This window comes from Triticum urartu, chromosome 2A (genome assembly GCF_056163025.1).
Source record: "Triticum urartu cultivar PI428250 chromosome 2A, HENAU_Tu73, whole genome shotgun sequence".
NCBI lineage: Eukaryota > Viridiplantae > Streptophyta > Magnoliopsida > Poales > Poaceae > Triticum > Triticum urartu.
The window spans coordinates 80,847,044-80,863,797 of NC_141874.1; the positions used below are offsets into that span (position 1 = coordinate 80,847,044).

General features: G+C 46.7%; 1 protein-coding gene and 1 pseudogene across 1 annotated transcript; both read right to left on the reverse strand.

Moving 5' to 3' along the window:
• Window positions 1–1,761: 1,761 nt before the first annotated feature.
• LOC147983923 (uncharacterized) lies at window positions 1,762–5,379 on the reverse strand. The gene is made up of 6 exons (XM_087539636.1): window positions 5,111–5,379; window positions 4,799–4,886; window positions 3,514–4,721; window positions 2,703–2,858; window positions 2,413–2,602; window positions 1,762–2,123 (listed from the first exon to the last, which is right to left on the reverse strand). The coding sequence occupies exons 3-6, from the start codon at window positions 4,702–4,704 to the stop codon at window positions 2,080–2,082; spliced, it is 1,581 nt and encodes a 526-aa protein (XP_087395762.1). The 5' UTR covers window positions 4,705–4,721; window positions 4,799–4,886; window positions 5,111–5,379; the 3' UTR covers window positions 1,762–2,079.
• Window positions 5,380–8,314: 2,935 nt separating this feature from the next.
• On the reverse strand, window positions 8,315–10,908 carry LOC147983924 (uncharacterized; annotated as a pseudogene).
• Between the last annotated feature and the right edge of the window lie 5,846 nt (window positions 10,909–16,754).

Here is a 16,754-nt window from a genome sequence, read left to right on the forward strand (position 1 = left end):
TTGGGGTAACATTTGGTGTTCAATTTATTTATTTTTTGCACAGGCCAAAATGTTTAACTTTTTGCCTAAGACTTTGCAGGCAGCATTTGGATGTGACTATGATTATGTAAAAAAAATTAAGATTTTTTCGACATCTCAAAAATCATTTTCACGTGCAAGATCACGTGCTTCTGGGAGCCAAATTGGATTTTACAAGTGAACTCCACTTGTATCCTGGTTTGTAAATTTGTGGCAGTGCATACCAAGTGATGCTAGACCTAAGGACAACTTCATATTGGATTAGCGTTACAGAGAAACACTACATTCAACCACCCCCCCCCCCCCCCTCCTCATCGCTGACACACTCACCTTATCTGCCCCCCTTCACCGGCCGACACCTCGCCCCCTCTCAACCCTCATTAGTCTCCGCCGCCACACTCAACCTCATCGACCATGTTGGTGCGGTCGTGCTCTTCCCAGTAAGAACTGAGAGGCCCGTGCCGAGAGAGTTCTGAGAGAGAGTGTGGGGCTACTTTGAATGGATCGAGGATGACACGCACCGTGAAGCTGAATCAGTCGCCGGTCGTGCCCACCTACCCGCCGCCTTTGAGTATTTTGACTCGGTGTCAACAGCAGCCTAGCAGAAATGAATGTCGCGTGATGGACAATATGGCGACTCTGCTAGAGTTGCTCTTACATCCCCATCTACCAGCACAAGCCATAAAACCACTCCAGCTCACTTGTTTGGTGATTTGGTCAAGCCAAAACCACTCTATGCAACCACAAGCGATGGGGCAAAGATGAACAAAGGGCGGCAAGCGACAACTAAAACTAGATTTGCATAGGCCAGGTTTTGCCGATTAGGCACACGAGGACGCGAGTCCGATTTGGTGGGTAGGGAGGATACTCCCATCTGGTTTACGCTTCCGAGTTGGAATACTGGCCATCAAACCGGAAAATGCCAACGGAGGCCGAGCTCCAGGGAGCTCGGTATTTAAAAAAAATCAAAATTTATATTTCAAAGTTTCAGAAAAAATCAAAAAAAAATCTACGGTAACTTAATAGATTTCCGCACGAACGTGTAAGAAAATTATTTGAATTTGTTGTGATTTGTAGGCTGTACAAAAAAAAACAAATATCCGGCCCAACAACAAAAAATATTGGCCCATTTTAGAAATACGTTTTTGTCTTTTTTCTGTACACCACGTGTGAAAGTATTTGGTTTTGAATTTTTGCACAGACGCAATACACATGTGTGAAAGTGTATATACAAACAATTTCAAATTTTTTCACCTTGTAGAAATTTGTATTTTGAAAACGAGCTCCGTGGAGCTCGGCCTCCAAAAGCCCTCACCCGCCATCACACACGTTATCTTGACAAGTGGACCCAACAGGTTAAACTAGATACAACAAAACAATTTTGAGGTACAATGTGGCGGAAAATTTAAATGGGGCAAATACTATCACAAATAGACAAACAATGGGTAAAAAGTTAAATTAACTCTCTTATTAACTATATCCCTTTTCAACCAAAAAATTGTGGTGTGTTTTTTCAGGTGTGTCAGTATTTGTTATTCAGAGAGAAAATACCTCTCTGCTCCTAGTTGTGGCCTTGTGGGCACACATGATTGCAGAGCATGAAGCTTATTTCAATATTCTACCTATTGTATATGATTGCAGAGCACCGAAATATGAATAGTTAGACATCAATGTAAACCTTCATCGCCGAAATCGGAATGAAGGTTCATTTCCTTTTACACGACATCAGAATTTGTACGGTAGTAAAGCTGCCTATAACTCACCATAGGATCAATGCTTAATGCTTACTGGAGCATAGCACAACGCATGACAGACTCAAATGCACCACTCTCAAGTCTGAAGCATTCAAACGACGAGCATTCATATCCGTTCCAGGAACAAAGCAAACTTGTACTAGAGGCTAGACCTACTACTAGTTGAACTTCTCAGCTCATCCCACTGGCAACAACATTCCAACGATTCAATAATCACCAACGTCATCCATGTTACCAGAAAAGAGGAAATTAAGAAACCCAGCGCAGCTTTGAGAGCACGATCAGTTGCTCATGAGGATGTTGGATGTTACACCCCCCAGAACTCCTTCGTCTGCTTCTGGCTGCGGAGATCTGGTAGAAATATCAGGGAGTGTATAAGTGTATAAGTGTGTAGTCTAGGATCATGTACAGAAGGAACATACTTAAGTTAGCAAAACATACTTCCAATTTAACAGAATGCTGACAAGATATTAAACAGATTATATATGCACATAAAAGCATGTGGCTTTTCAGGGAAAGCGGACCAAGACAGTATGCAGTGGACATCCGTCAGCAAGTAGCACATGAACATACAAGCAAGTAAAACTACAGATAATGAAAATAAATACAAAATGCTATCTGAAGAGAAGGTATGACTCACAAGCACTCCCGCTGTGGTGGACATAAATTTTCTCGACTGGCATACCATTTGCCATAAACAAATTTGCCAGCTTATTGACTCTCCCATCATCCTTTGAGCATGTGATCTTCACCATTCGAAGATCTTTGCAAGTAAATGATCTTCTCTGTAGTTTGATACCTGTTTCTGATGCCTTTCTGGCATTGAAGTTCTTTTGCAGATAAAAAAGTTGTTGTTAAGCATGCGCTAAAATACTCAAAACTAAAAGATAATCAAGTAAGCATAAGCCCCAACTATGTAATTACACATACAATTTTAAGTTGGAGAAAGAGTTTCTGTATATTAGGTGAGTGCTGCAGCAAGAAAATTAATGCATCAAAGTCTGCAGCCATACACCATTCGCCAAGGGACAGGGTCTTCAGGTTGCCAAAAGTTGGACATGTATTCAGTTCCCTACTCAGAACCACCTACACATTGCACATAAAATGAGTGTTCAGCAATTAAACATAGTAATTTGAATCAATATTATATTTTATATATTGAATACAAGAGGTTTATTAAATATGCAGAGAAGAAAACAAACATACCAACCACGAGAAAGAAATTAAGACATATAGTGATGTGTTACCATGATTAGTACCTATTGGTAAAATAAGATTCCTCATTCTTTTCTATAATGTGAAGGGACATTGCCATTATACTGGTACACAGACTCAAAATAGTTAATTACACAACGATTTGAACAGTAATCATTTAAAAAGATACACTACTTCAAGAATGTAAAAAATAACAAACAATAATCTAAATAATATATAATGTTCTCTTGAAGCTCCATACTTCCATATCTCATTGATTTGACCTACTACATTTGATGATGAAATGAGCTAGTACAAATTTCTTGATCTGAACTCTTCTCCAAGTCAACTGTGCCTTTCTAACCAGGTGTTGCTACTTATGTAAGAAATGTGCTCATTGTACATGTGTATTCTGTTGGGAGCGACATAAATTTCTTTTGCAAACATCAGGAAAAGTTGTTAAGAAAAAAAAAACAATTATGGCTATATCAAGAAAATTTTCTTACTCGAAGATAGAGAAAATAGTAAAAGGTGGTGACAGCTATACCTCTCCAGCATCAGTCAACAACTCCAAAGTTCTAGCACTTGAAAGACTCTGAAGAATATGACGGCCACCTAAAATCTTCCCATCATTGCATTCTGTATATCCATCATAGATACTGTCTTTACTGGAAATCAGGTCTTTACCTTTGTAGCCATACTTTGCATCATTTGCAATCTCACTGTATGCATAGGTATTGTCATCACCATAATAATAATTATCCTTGTAACGATCATGCCTGTAAATTCCTTCAGCAAAACCATGTCCATATCCAAACCTTATAAAATCATCATATCCAACACCATCACTCAAGGAAGACTCATCATGAATCTTCGAGCTCTCTGTCCAATCATTATTGTCGCTATCATCCCCGTCGTCATCAGTAGTTCCATCACAATAATCTTCATCACTGATGCATTCATTGTCATCACCCAAGAAAGAGTCATCAAGTATGATAGTAGCTGTGACAAGTGATCCCAAATTCTTGAATGATGGGACTCGGACGTAAGGTGTGATGAGGTGCAGAAGTAGGAGGTTCGGAGCAGCAATGGAGAAGGCGCAACTAATCTCGCATTCGAGCATGATTAAAGTCTTCAAAGAGGCGGACACAATCCTAGGGCCCGCCACCAAGCAATCCTTCAGACCTAGTACTTCCAAAGACGTGCAACTAGAAGAAAGCTGCCCGAGGATCCTGTAGTCGAGCATGGCATACGACAGCTTCAAGACCTTGAGGTGGCAAGAGATGAACGACACGCGGTCCAATGACGCGATCTCTGAGCAACGCCCGGTGAGATGGATAACCCGCGCGTTGCGCTTGATGGCGGCCATCATCCACGCGCTGGCGTCGTCATCGGTGAAGCCCGCTTCTTCGTCGCTCGACCGCAGGCGGAGCATGACCACGGGCGCCGATTCGTCCCGGAGGAGGAAGAGCCGGTGCACGAAGTCGCGGAACTTCTCAGGCGGGTCGCCGTAGCGGCCAGTGGAGGGGCGCACGCGGAGATTGACGCGGGGCACGGACGCCCAGAGATGGCGCCACCGCCGCGCGAGCACGCAGCTGCGGACCACCTCCCACGCCTTCAAGAATGACATGATGTAATGCAGGAGCTCGTCCGGGAGGGCGCTGAGGCGGTCGGGCTTGGCGACAGCCCGGCGGGCGCCGCGGCGCTGGCCCGGGCGCTGGGTGGTGCTCCGGTGCATTTCGTCGAGCGGAAGATCTGCATGCAGGTTTAGCGACACCGCGGCTCAGCTTTGTCAGTCAGGATTTTGAATGATGGAACGGAACATAACATACCAAGAGAGACTGCTTGAGATGGCCTAAACTGAATTCCGCCAAGAGACACTCACGTACACAAGAGCTGGCAGAAGCACTTGATCGGTTCCTGTACAAGCATGCACTAGTACATGAGCCTGACTTGTAGTATAAAGTTGAAGATTTTTAAAACCTTCATCAAAGGATATGGAGCGCATTGCCGTTTGTTAAGGAAACTGGCACAAACAAACTGCCGAGTGGAATGTCACAAATTCTCCAAATCCACTACCCAAAATAGTAATAAAATGATTGTACATAGCGGCAGCGAAAGGAAAGCAGGGAAGAGGTGGCCACCTTGCAGCTTGGGCGCGGACGGCGTGGGCTCATCCACGTCGTAGATGTGCCGGAGGAGGGCACGGTGAACGTCACGTGGTGCCTCGAAGGCACCTATGCCGGCGGTGCCCTTCCCCACCGTGGAGCTCACCGTCGCGACGGCGACCGGTTGCCGCTCGGAGATGTGGGGCGCGATGTCTGGTGGTGGCCTTGAGTCGGAGTAGCCGGGGAAGGGAAGGAAAGGGATGCGCTTGGCACCGGATCTGGAGCGCCGCCGCGAAGCAACAGGGGAGATGGTCAGATGGGACTATCACAGGAGCAAATCCTGAAATAAGAACCGTGGGCGCCCCCGCACTCTCTTAGAGCTTAGGCACTCTCGGTCGTCGGATCAATTTCTTGATGCGTTTTCGACCATTCGATCTCGCTCCTGAAAGACCTCGGCCGTCGGATCAAACCGAAAACACTGCCGCAGTGAGTAGTGTGCCCTCCAGCGTGCCACCGCCCATTGTTTCTAGGCCCCGCCGAGGGCATTTTCGTCATTTCACATCTTAGGTCAACACTTGCCTTTTCCGTGTCGCTACCTCTTTCCCAATCAATGCTAGGGCTATTACGGTAGCAAATTCGTTAGAAAAGAGGGTCCTTTTTGCGCAGAAGCGTGCATTTCTGTGTACACATCTGTCCCATTGAATCTGTGCCATCCATCCTCAATCCAGTGGTCCAGCTTCCGGTTTTCTATTTTTGCAACTAAAAGCCAGATTCTATAGTAGTCGCCCGACCAATATGGCGACTTTTGACTGAGAATGCCATTTTAGCATACTAGTCATCCGACATTCGGCATGCATAATTTGTGAAGGGTGCTCCATATTCAACCCTTCAAATAATGTGGGGGCATTGGTTTGGAGCATGCATCATCCACCATCTGCTCGAGCGGGAAGAAAGTTTTGGCTCAGACTCTTCCTCCTGCATGCAGCCCTATCAATGTCGTTGTTGCCCGTGCAATTGCCGCTTCCTCCCTAACAACGTTGCAACCACGTATCCACCGAGCAGAGTGCCAACTAACGCTCTTCGTCATGTTCCCCTCCCGCACGTAGCAAATCAGGCCCAATTTCCATCCGGAACACGCCCATTCGCTGGTATATGGACCCATTACCTTCGCCATCAGCACCACATTTAACCTCTCTCCCCCATCCCCGTCGCCAACACACTCACCTCACCGCCCCCCTTCACCGGCCGCCACCCTGCCCTCTCCATCCCTGCCACCACACTCAATCTCATCGGCCATGTCGATGCGGTCACGTCCTCCCCAGCAAGACCTAAGAGGTCCACACCAAGAGAGGGTTCTGGGGGAGGATGTGGGACTACTTCAAGTGGATCAAGGATGACGTGCACCATAAGATAGAATCAGTCGTCGTCCGTGCCCGCCTACCCACCGCCCTCGAGTATTTTGAATGAATGTCGGTGGCAGCCTAGGCAGAAATGGGCGCCGCGCTCACGCCAGTTTCCAAATGCACGGTATGACGACGCTGGTAGAGTTGCTCTTATTTCTCGCCAGCACAACCCATAAAAAACCACCCTAGCTCTGCACCATATTTTGTGGTTTGGTCAAGCCAGGCCCACTCTGTGAGACCACAAGTGGTGGGGCGAAGAGAATAAAGGGCGGCAAAGAGGAGCCGTCAGGCGACAACCAAATCAAGATTTGCCATGGGGCAAGGTTTTGCCAATTAGGTGGACGGGGACGCGAGTCCGATTAGGTGGGTAGAGGATAGTGCCATCTTGTTTACGCTTCCTAGACTCCTAGTTGGAATACTGGTCATCACACACATCATCTTGATAAGAGGACCCAACTAGTTAAAATCCGGGCAAAGTGTTAAATTGGGTTAAACACGACACATCACAGCAATTTTGGGGTACAATGTGGCCGAAAATTTAAATGGGGCAAATACTATCACAAATACACAAACAGTGGGTAAAAAGTGAAATTCACCGTCTTATTAACAGTGTCCTTTTTCAACAACAAAAACGCGGTGTATTTTTTCAGGTGTTAATATCTGTTATCTCTACTACTTAAAAAGAACGTAAGGTTCCCATTTCACCTCTTTTTCGTCCAACCTTCCATATATACGTCGCACTCTTTCCTTATCCTCTTTGATTTTTTCCTCCCATATTTGATTGTTCTCCCATCCATTTAATTGTCTCATGTTTATTAACTTACCAAAATAATCACATATTTTGTTGGCAAGTCATTAAATTCTTACCAAATAAGTGCTTATCTCTACTACTTAAATCTCTACTACTTAAAAAGAACGTAAGGTTCCCATTTCACCTCTTTTTCGTCCAACCTTCCATATATACGTCGCACTCTTTCCTTATCCTCTTTGATTTTTTCCTCCCATATTTGATTGTTCTCCCATCCATTTAATTGTCTCATGTTTATTAACTTACCAAAATAAACACATATTTTGTTGGCAAATCATTAAATTCTTACCAAATAAGTGCTTAACAATAAAATGGCAGAGAAATCATGGCGATTGCATACAAACATTTGGTAAGATTTTAGCGTATCAATATAATAATATACATGGATTCTCAAAAACAATAATATAGTACAATAATAGTCGTGCAGTCAGGGGCTAATCTACTAGAATGTTTATACTCCCGTCGCAACGCACGGGCAATTGTCTAGTTCTGAGAGAAAATACGTCACCGCTCATAGTTGTAGGCACACATGATTCAGAGCATGAAGTTTACTTCAGTATTCGACCTGTTGTATATGAAGTGTATTTCCTTTTCACTGCATGTGAAACACATTTCAAATTTTCAATTTTGCATTAATTTCAATATACAACTATACTAAACTTCCGAAGATAAAATAACCCTGACAAATGAACCCTACAGTCATACTATCGGAGTGAAATAACAAAGCGTATCTCAGCTGCACCACAATTCAGGCACGACGCATCCATAATTTATTTTCTGTTCTGGCAAAAAAGCAAAGTTTACTACAGACCACACAAATGAATTATTTTATAGTATAGGAAGAACATCCCAGCGATTTGTAGCCCATGCTACTAAAAAGGACGTCAAAAGATCCGGTGAAGCTTTGAAAGCATAATCAGTACTACATGGAGATCAAGGGTTCTTACTACACCTTGCTAACTACATAATGCATGGTCGATCGCCGGCAGGATTTAATATCTAGAAGACCCCTCGTAAACTTCTGGACGTTTACATCCAGTCGTCCCCACATTCATCCAGTTCTTGTTTGGCGAGGTCCCTCATAAACTTCTGGCCACGGAGATCTGGTAGAAATATCAAAAAGTAGATGACTGTAGATTAGGACCATGTACGAAAGAACATCTTTTAATTTTACAGAATATACTTCTCATGTAACAGAATATCGATGTATACACTAAGCAGATTATATGCCCATTTATACTTATTTAGCTTTTCAGGAACACGGCAATGTGCTCTTTACATCTCAGTAAATAGCATATGAATATATAAACCAGTAAGGAAATGCTGATATTGCAAGTAAATACGAAATGGTATAGGTATGACTCACAAGCATTCCCGCTCCGACGCACATAAATATTCTCTAGTGATATACCATTTGCCCTGAACATATGTGCCAAGGTGTGGACTCTCCCATCGTCCTTTGAACATTTGATCTTCACCATTCTAAGTTCTTTGCAAGTAAACGATCTTCCCTGTAGTTTGATACATGTTTCCAATGCCTTCCTTGTGCTGAAGTTCTTTAGCACATTAACCAAATTGTCATTAAGTGTGCGATCAGATACTAAAAAACTAAGAACAATGAAGTCAAGGATCAAGTAGCATACACCAAATATGTAATCACACATACCAATTTGAGTTGGAGAAAAAGCGTCTTTATATTAGGTGAATGCTGTAGCAAGAAAATTAATGCATCGAAATCAGCGGCCATACACCATTCACCAAGGGACAGGGTCTTCAGGTTGCTAAAAGTTGGACACCTTCTCAATTCCCTAGTCAGAATCACCTTCATAATGCAGACAAAAGAGTATTCAGCAAAGAACGGTAGTAACTCGAATCAACTTCTCACAGTAAAAACTGCATATGGATGGTTTATTCAACAGAAAAAAGATACCCATCTCAAAAAAGAAGGGAAAACAACATCTATCATATAGTGATGTATTGCTAGATAGCACGTATTGGTTTCAAATCATTCATCTTTCTTTTCTAGTAACTGGGGGAACATCGTCCTTAGACACTCTTATAAAAACTGAATATATATATATAGCTAATCTGTTGAAAAGATACACCGTTGCAACAAAGAGAAAAACAGCAAAGTTGCAATGAGAACATAATTGATGAATAATACTCCCTCGAAGCTACAATTGATGATTAAACAAACTAGTACTACACCAGAGCAGAAGGTCAGAAATGTGCTCATTCGACACGTGTTCTATTGGAGGGAACCCGGCATTTCATTGTGAAACATGCAGGAAAAAATGTCCCATTATAACTATGGCCATGCCAAGGAAAATATAAATAGAAAATAAGAGAGGAAAAGAAGAAATCAGTAAAAGATGGTGATTGTTATACCTCTCCAGCATCAGTTAACAACTCCAAACTCGTAGTTGTGGAAAGGCTCTCGAGCATATGATGGCCACCTAGAATGTTACTATAATTTCCACCACTGATTTTTCCATAGTTACCATCTTCACTGGAAAGCTTTCCTTTACCCTTGTAGCCATACTTTGCATCATTTGCGATCTCACTGTATTCATAGGTATTGTCATCACTATCAATATTGCTACCATAATTATAATTATCCTTGTAATGACTGTGCCCATATCTTTCTTCGGGAAAACCATATCCATATCCAAACTCGTCAAAATCACCGATGTATCCAAAATCATCATCATCACTCAAGGATGAGGCATCATGAATCGTATAGTTCTCCCTCTTATCATCATTGCCATTGTCATCAGTAGTTTCATCGCAGTCATCCTTATCGCTGATGTGTTCAAATTCATTGCTCAAGAAATGGTCATCAAGTAAGATAGTGGCTGTGACTAGTGACCCAAAGTTGGTAAATGACGGAACTTGGGCATATGGTGTGATGAGGCGCAGAAGTAGGAGGTTGGGAGCTGCAATGGAGAAGAGGCTATGAGGTGCAATTGAGAAGCCCGAATTGAACTTGCACTTAAGCATGATTAAGGTCTTCAAAGAGGCGGACACAATCCCAGGGCCTGTGACCAAGCAATCCTTGAGATCCAGCTCTTCCAAGGATTTGCAACTAGCAGAAAGCTGTCGGAGGACACTGTCATCGAGCCTGGCGTACGACAACTTCAAGATCTTGAGGTGGCACGAAACGAAGGGCACGCCGTCCAACGACGTGGCTCTCTTGTGATGCCTGGCAAGGTGAATAACCCGCGCCCTGCGCTTGAGAGCAGTCCTGATCCAGATGCTGGCATCGTCCTCATTGAAGCCAGCGTCCTCGTCGCTGGGCTGCAGGCGGAGCGTGTCCACGGGCGCCGACACGTCGCGGAGGAGGAAGAGGCGGTGCACGAAGTCGCGGAACTCCTGCGGCGGGTCGGCGTCGCGGCTCATGTAGCGCACGCGGAGGTCGATGCAGGGCGCGGACACGGGTGGCACCACCGGCGCGCGAGCACGCAGGTGGGCACCACCTCCCACGCCTTTAGGAACGACATGATGTGGTGCAGGAGCGCGTCCGGTAGGGCGCTGAGGCGGTCGACCGCGACGGCGCCGCCGGAGCCTGACGCCTGGTCGGTGCGGCGTCGCGGCCCCCGGCGCTGGGTGGTCGTCCGGCGCATTTCGTCGAGCAGGTAGAGGGCCTGTGTGCAGGTCCAGGGACGCCCGGCATGAAGATTATGCAGGGAAATCCGTGGAGGGATGCGCTTATGGGGAAGGGGATCAAACTTATGGAGAGATCCGACGAAATGGTGTTGAGTTCTTGCCGCTTTTGAAACGAAAACTCAAAAAATTCGGGATAGAGGCGATAGTTAGGGCGTAAATCATGTCTTGTTCCAGTGGGCCTTTGGCCCCGTTAGTTAGGGCGTAAACGGATTAGGTGTCAATGGGCGTTGGCCTAGTTAGTTAGGGCGTAGACTGACTAGATGCAGATTGGATATTTCTCAAAAAAAATGATGCAGATTGGATATATACACTGAAAAGTTTCTAAAACAAAAGGATATACGCTCAAAAGATTCTCAGGAAAAAAAGATATATGCTAAAAAAATGCAGACTGGATATATTCTCAAAAAGAAAATAAAAATATGCAAATTAGGATGGTGCCTTCCTAATTTTGGTATTCATATTTTTCAAAGCAATTGGATGCATACACCTAACCTCTGTAGTTCTTTTTAGATCTATGTGTAGTTACGATGCGCACATAACTTTTTTTTTGTGGAAAGTATAACTTTCATTACTTAACTGTGGTGAGGCATATTGCCCACAACACACTCGCCCACACGGGCTGGTACATCAGATTCCCACTGTAGAAAGTGGTTCGGTTCACATAGGCGACCAATATTGGAGAGCTCATGGGCCACCGTGTTCACACTACGTCAAAAAACTGAAATGGAAAAAGAAGAGAACCACAACTTCAGTTGGTATTTCATGTCCTCTATAGCTGTTGCGTACGCTGATGAGTCCACCCTGCGCAAATCGAAGGCTTTCGACAGGAGTTGTGAATGTTGGGGACGTAGCAAAAATTCAAAAAAAATTTACGTGTCACCAAGATCAATCTAGGAGATACTAGCAACGAGAGAGAGGGAGTGCATCTTCATACCCTTGAAGATCGCTAAGCGGAAGCGTTCAAGAGAACGGGGTTGATGGAGTCATACTCGTCGTGATCCAAATCACCGATGATCCTAGCGCCGAACGGACGGCACCTCCGCGTTCAACACACGAACGGAGCGGAGACGCCTCCTCCTTCTTGATCCAGCAAGGGGGGGAGGAGAAGTTGATGGAGATCCAGCAGCACGACGGCGTGGTGGTGGAAGTAGCAGGATCCGGCATGGCTTCGCCAAGCACAAGCGGGGAGGAAGATGTGTCACGGAGGGAGAGGGAGGCGCTCGGGACTTGGGTGCGGCTGCCCTCCCTCCCCCCACTATATATAGAACCCCTAGGGGGGCGCCGGCCCTAGGAGATCCAATCTCCAAGGGGGGGCGGCGGCCAAGGGGGGAACTTGCCCCCCAAGTCAGGTGGGGCGCCCCCCACCCCTAGGGTTTCCAACCCTAGGCGCAGGGGGAGGCCCATGGGGGCGCACCAGCCCACCAGGGGCTGGTTCCCCTCCCACTTAAGCCCATGGGGCCCTCCGGGATAGGTGGGCCCACCCGGTGGACCCCCGGGACCCTTCCGGTGGTCCCGGTACAATACCGATTACCCCCGAAACTTTCCCGATGGCCGAAACTGGACTTCCTATATATAAATCTTCGCCTCCGGACCATTCCGGAACTCCTCGTGACGTCCGGGATCTCATCCGGGACTCCGAACAACTTTTGGGTTAACGCATAATAATATCTCTACAACCCTAGCGTCACCGAACCTTAAGTGCGTAGACCCTACGGGTTCGGGAGACACGCAGACATGACCGAGACGACTCTCCGGTCAATAACCAACAGCGGGATCTGGATAGCCATGTTGGCTCCCACATGTTCCACGATGATCTCAACGGATGAACCACGATGTCGAGGATTTAATCAATCCCGTATACAATTCGCTTTGTCTGTCGGTACGATACTTGCCCGAGATTCGATCGTCGGTATCCTGATACCTCGTTCAATCTTGTTACCGGCAAGTCTCTTTACTCGTTCTGTAACACATCATACCGTCATCAACTCCTTGGTCACATTGTGCACATTATGATGATGTCCTACCGAGTGGGCCCAGAGATACCTCTCCGTAACAAGGAGTGACAAATCCCAGTCTCGATTCGTGCCAACCCAACAGACACTTTCGGAGATACCCGCAGTGGACCTTTATAGCCACCCAGTTATGTTGTGACGTTTGGTACACCCAAAGCATTCCTTCGGTATCCGGGAGTTGCACAATCTCATGGTCTAAGGAAATGATACTTGACATTAGAAAAGTTTTAACATACGAACTACACGATCTTGTGCTAGGCTTAGGATTGGGTCTTGTCCATCACATCATTCTCCTAATGATGTGATCCCGTCATCAACGATATCCAATGTCCATGGTCAGGAAACTGTAACCATCTATTGATCAACGAGCTAGTCAACTAGAGGCTTACTAGGGACGTGGTGTTGTCTATGTATCCACACATGTATCTGAGTTTCCTATCAATACAATTCTAGTATGGATAATAAACGATTATTATGAACAAGGAAATATAATAATAACTAATTTATTATTGCCTCTAGGGCATATTTCCAACAGTGAATCCGTCTCGAACTCCACTATTAGCATGCCAAGATCTGCCGCAGTGGTGATGGCTTTAGACATGGCTATCACTTCAGCAGCGAACGCATCCGCCGTATGCTCTTGTCTTCCTGCCCGTGCATGCACCAATGATCCGTCCGCCAGCCTCACAGTGACCCCCCCATCCCGCATGCTCCTGGCCCAGCACAAACGAGCCGTCCACGTTAATTTTGTAAACGTCCGGAGCCGGGGGGTACCACCTGTCTGGGGACATCTTGTCGGCTTTTTTACAGAAGATCTCGCCGAACTCAAGGACGTTGTTCCTTGTCCGTCGAGCCAGTTCCGCTGGTGAGAGTGGCATCTCCCCTTCTCTCACCTTGTTCCTATTGGCCCACCACAACCACCAAAAGGTGAGGATATGCAATCTCTTCTTTTCATCTAGCCCCCAAATATAGTCAAGCATTGCATGCACGCCCTCGATCTTCTCTAGATCATTTCTTTCCTTCTCCATGGCCAAGTCTCGCCACGCCTCCTTAACAGCCTTGCACTTGGTAAATAGGTGTGCCCCATCCTCATCTCCTTTGCTGCAGAACAGGCACTTAGTATCTTCTATCGGAATGCCTCTCCAAGCGACCGTGGTACGAAGCGCCAGGGACTCGTGTTTGATCCTCCACATGAACATCTGGATATTTCTGGGACAAGGTAACCTCCAGATTCGTTTCTAGGAGTCATCGCGAGTACTGTTCAGATTTCCCGGGACCATAGAGCTCGCCCCTACTCCTCCATCCCTCCTATCTCTCTCCAACTGAATATATAGTTTATAGGCGCTCTTAACCGAATGGACCCCTTTATTGTCATACTGCCATGCCATGAAATCTTGGACTCCATCTCTAAGAGGGATACGGAGGATATGTGCCACATCATCATGCCAAAAGGTGTCTCTCACAAGCTGCTCATCCCAAGAGCCTGTATATGGATCAATGAGTTCACTTACTTGCCGCAGAAGGCACTGACCACGTGGTGTGATAACTGTTCTCGACCAGGGCCGAGGTATCCAAGGGTCAGACCATATGTTAACACTTGTACCATCCTCGATCCTCCAAATGACGCCTTCTCTGACAAGTTGGACACCATGGAGCAAGCTACGCCATGCATAGGAGATGCCCGCAGCTGGTTGAGCTACTAGAAGCTGTCCATCTAGGTAGTACCGAGCTCTCAAGATCTGTGCACACAATGATTCCGAGTGTCGGTGTCAAAACCGGCGGATCTCGGATAGGGGGTCCCGAACTGTGCGTCTAGGCGGATGGTAACAGGAGGCAGGGGACACAATGTTTTACCCAGGTTCGGGCCCTCTTGATGGAGGTAAAACCCTACGTCCTGCTTAATTAATATTGATGATATGGGTAGTACAAGAGTAGATCTACCACAAGATCAGAGAGGCTAAACCCTAGAAGCTAGCCTATGGTATGATTGTTGTTCGTCCTATGGACTAAAACCCTCCGATTTATATAGACACCGGAGAGGGCTAGGGTTACACAGAGTCGGTTACAATGGTAGGAGATCTACATATCCGTATCGCCAAGCTTGCCTTCCACGCCAAGGAAAGTCCCTTCCGGACACGGGACGAAGTCTTCAATCTTGTATCTTCATAGTCCAGGAGTCCGGCCGAAGGTATAGTCCGGCTATCCGGACACCCCCTAATCCAGGACTCCCTCAGTAGCCCCTGAACTAGGCTTCAATGACGATGAGTCCGGCACGCAGATTGTCTTCGGCATTGCAAGGCGGGTTCCTCCTCCAAGTACTTCATAGAATATTTTGAACACAAAGGTAGTGTCCGGCTCTGCAAAATAAGTTTCCACATATTGCCATAGAGAGAATAATATTTACACAAATCTAATCTGCCGACGTATTCCGTAGCGTGACATCACACCACGGCCAAGTCTTTATTCGAATCGTTTTACTGTTCCACCTCAGCGCGTTTAGCGAGGCGGTTTCCTTGGCACGTCTTGTCAAAGCAGAGATCGTGTCCCCTTATTCCGGGATTCTCATCAATACGGGCGTGGGTAACCCAACCGCGCCATTGATTACGGCGCTTGGGAGATAAGCGAGTTTTACCAGACTGGTGGGGACGCATAGTCGCGTCCGCCCATATTAGGGGATAAGGATCCACCTTTTCATCCACGCCTTCTTCCTCCTTTGCCTATCCATTTCCGCGCACTCGAGCTCCAGCGCCCAAGTCCGCACACCCCACCTCAACCTTCTCCTGCCATGTCCGGAGCGGGAGGCAAGTGGATGGTCTCCTCTGTCACGGAGGGACACATAAAAAAACTGAGGAAGGCCGGATACTTGTCTAATCACATTGCGCACCGGCTTCCCGAAGAGGGGCAGCTCATCCCCACCCCTAGGCCCCATGAGAGGGTGGTGTTCCTCCCCCATTTCCTCCGCGGACTGGGCTTCCCTCTCCACCCATTTGTCCGGGGGCTCATGTTCTACTATGGCTTGGATTTCCATGATCTGGCCCCGAACTTTGTCCTCAACATCTTGGCGTTTATCGTCGTGTGCGACGCTTTCTTCCGCATCCGCCCCCATTTCGGCCTATGGCTCAAGACTTTCAATGTCAAGCCAAAGGTGGTGCGCGGCACCCAGGCGGAGTGTGGAGGCGCCATGGTGGGCAAGATGCCCAACGTCCTATGGCTCGAGGGCTCCTTCGTGGAGTCCGTAAAGGGGTGGCAGTCGGGGTGGTTTTACATCACCGAGCCGCGCGACCCCGAATGGGTCGCAGCCATCGAGTTTCGATCCAGACCCCCTACGCCGCTCGCCTCCTGGAAAGAGACAGGCCTGTCGTGGGGTAAAAAAGGAGAGCTGACTGGACTCCAAACATGCGTCCAAACCCCGATGGACAAGAAGCTCAAATTTGTCAATGTAGTCCAGGTTATGCTCATCCGTCGGATCCTCCCGTGTCAACAACGGGCTTTCAACCTGTGGGAGTTCGACCCGGCGCGGCACCAAACTCTTAGCAGTCTCTTCGACACGCCGTACGAAGATGCCTGGAAGGTGCTTTTCAAGGGCGCCGAGGCCCCCGCATCCGCTACCGAGGATCGCGGATTCAGCATGCAGCGTCACGCTCGTGCGGTAAGCTGTTTTTACCTTTTACAGGGTATTAGTTTTTCATAGTTTGACTCGATGCGGGATCTAAGCTCCCTTACCTTTGACAGGATTGGCAGGAGACGTCCGGACAGATCAACTGTCCGGCTCCTTTGCCCAAAGGCCCAGC

Bases quoted from the DNA above. Each gene is read 5' to 3' on its own strand.
- LOC147983923 (XM_087539636.1), bottom strand. From the start codon at position 4,704: ATGCACCGGAGCACCACCCAGCGCCCGGGCCAGCGCCGCGGCGCCCGC. The intron at 2,603-2,702 runs GTATGTGTAATT...TATCTGCAAAAG, and splicing joins TCTTTCTCCAACTTAAAATT to AACTTCAATGCCAGAAAGGC. The intron at 2,124-2,412 runs GTGAGTCATACC...TATTTCTACCAG, and splicing joins CCACCACAGCGGGAGTGCTT to ATCTCCGCAGCCAGAAGCAG.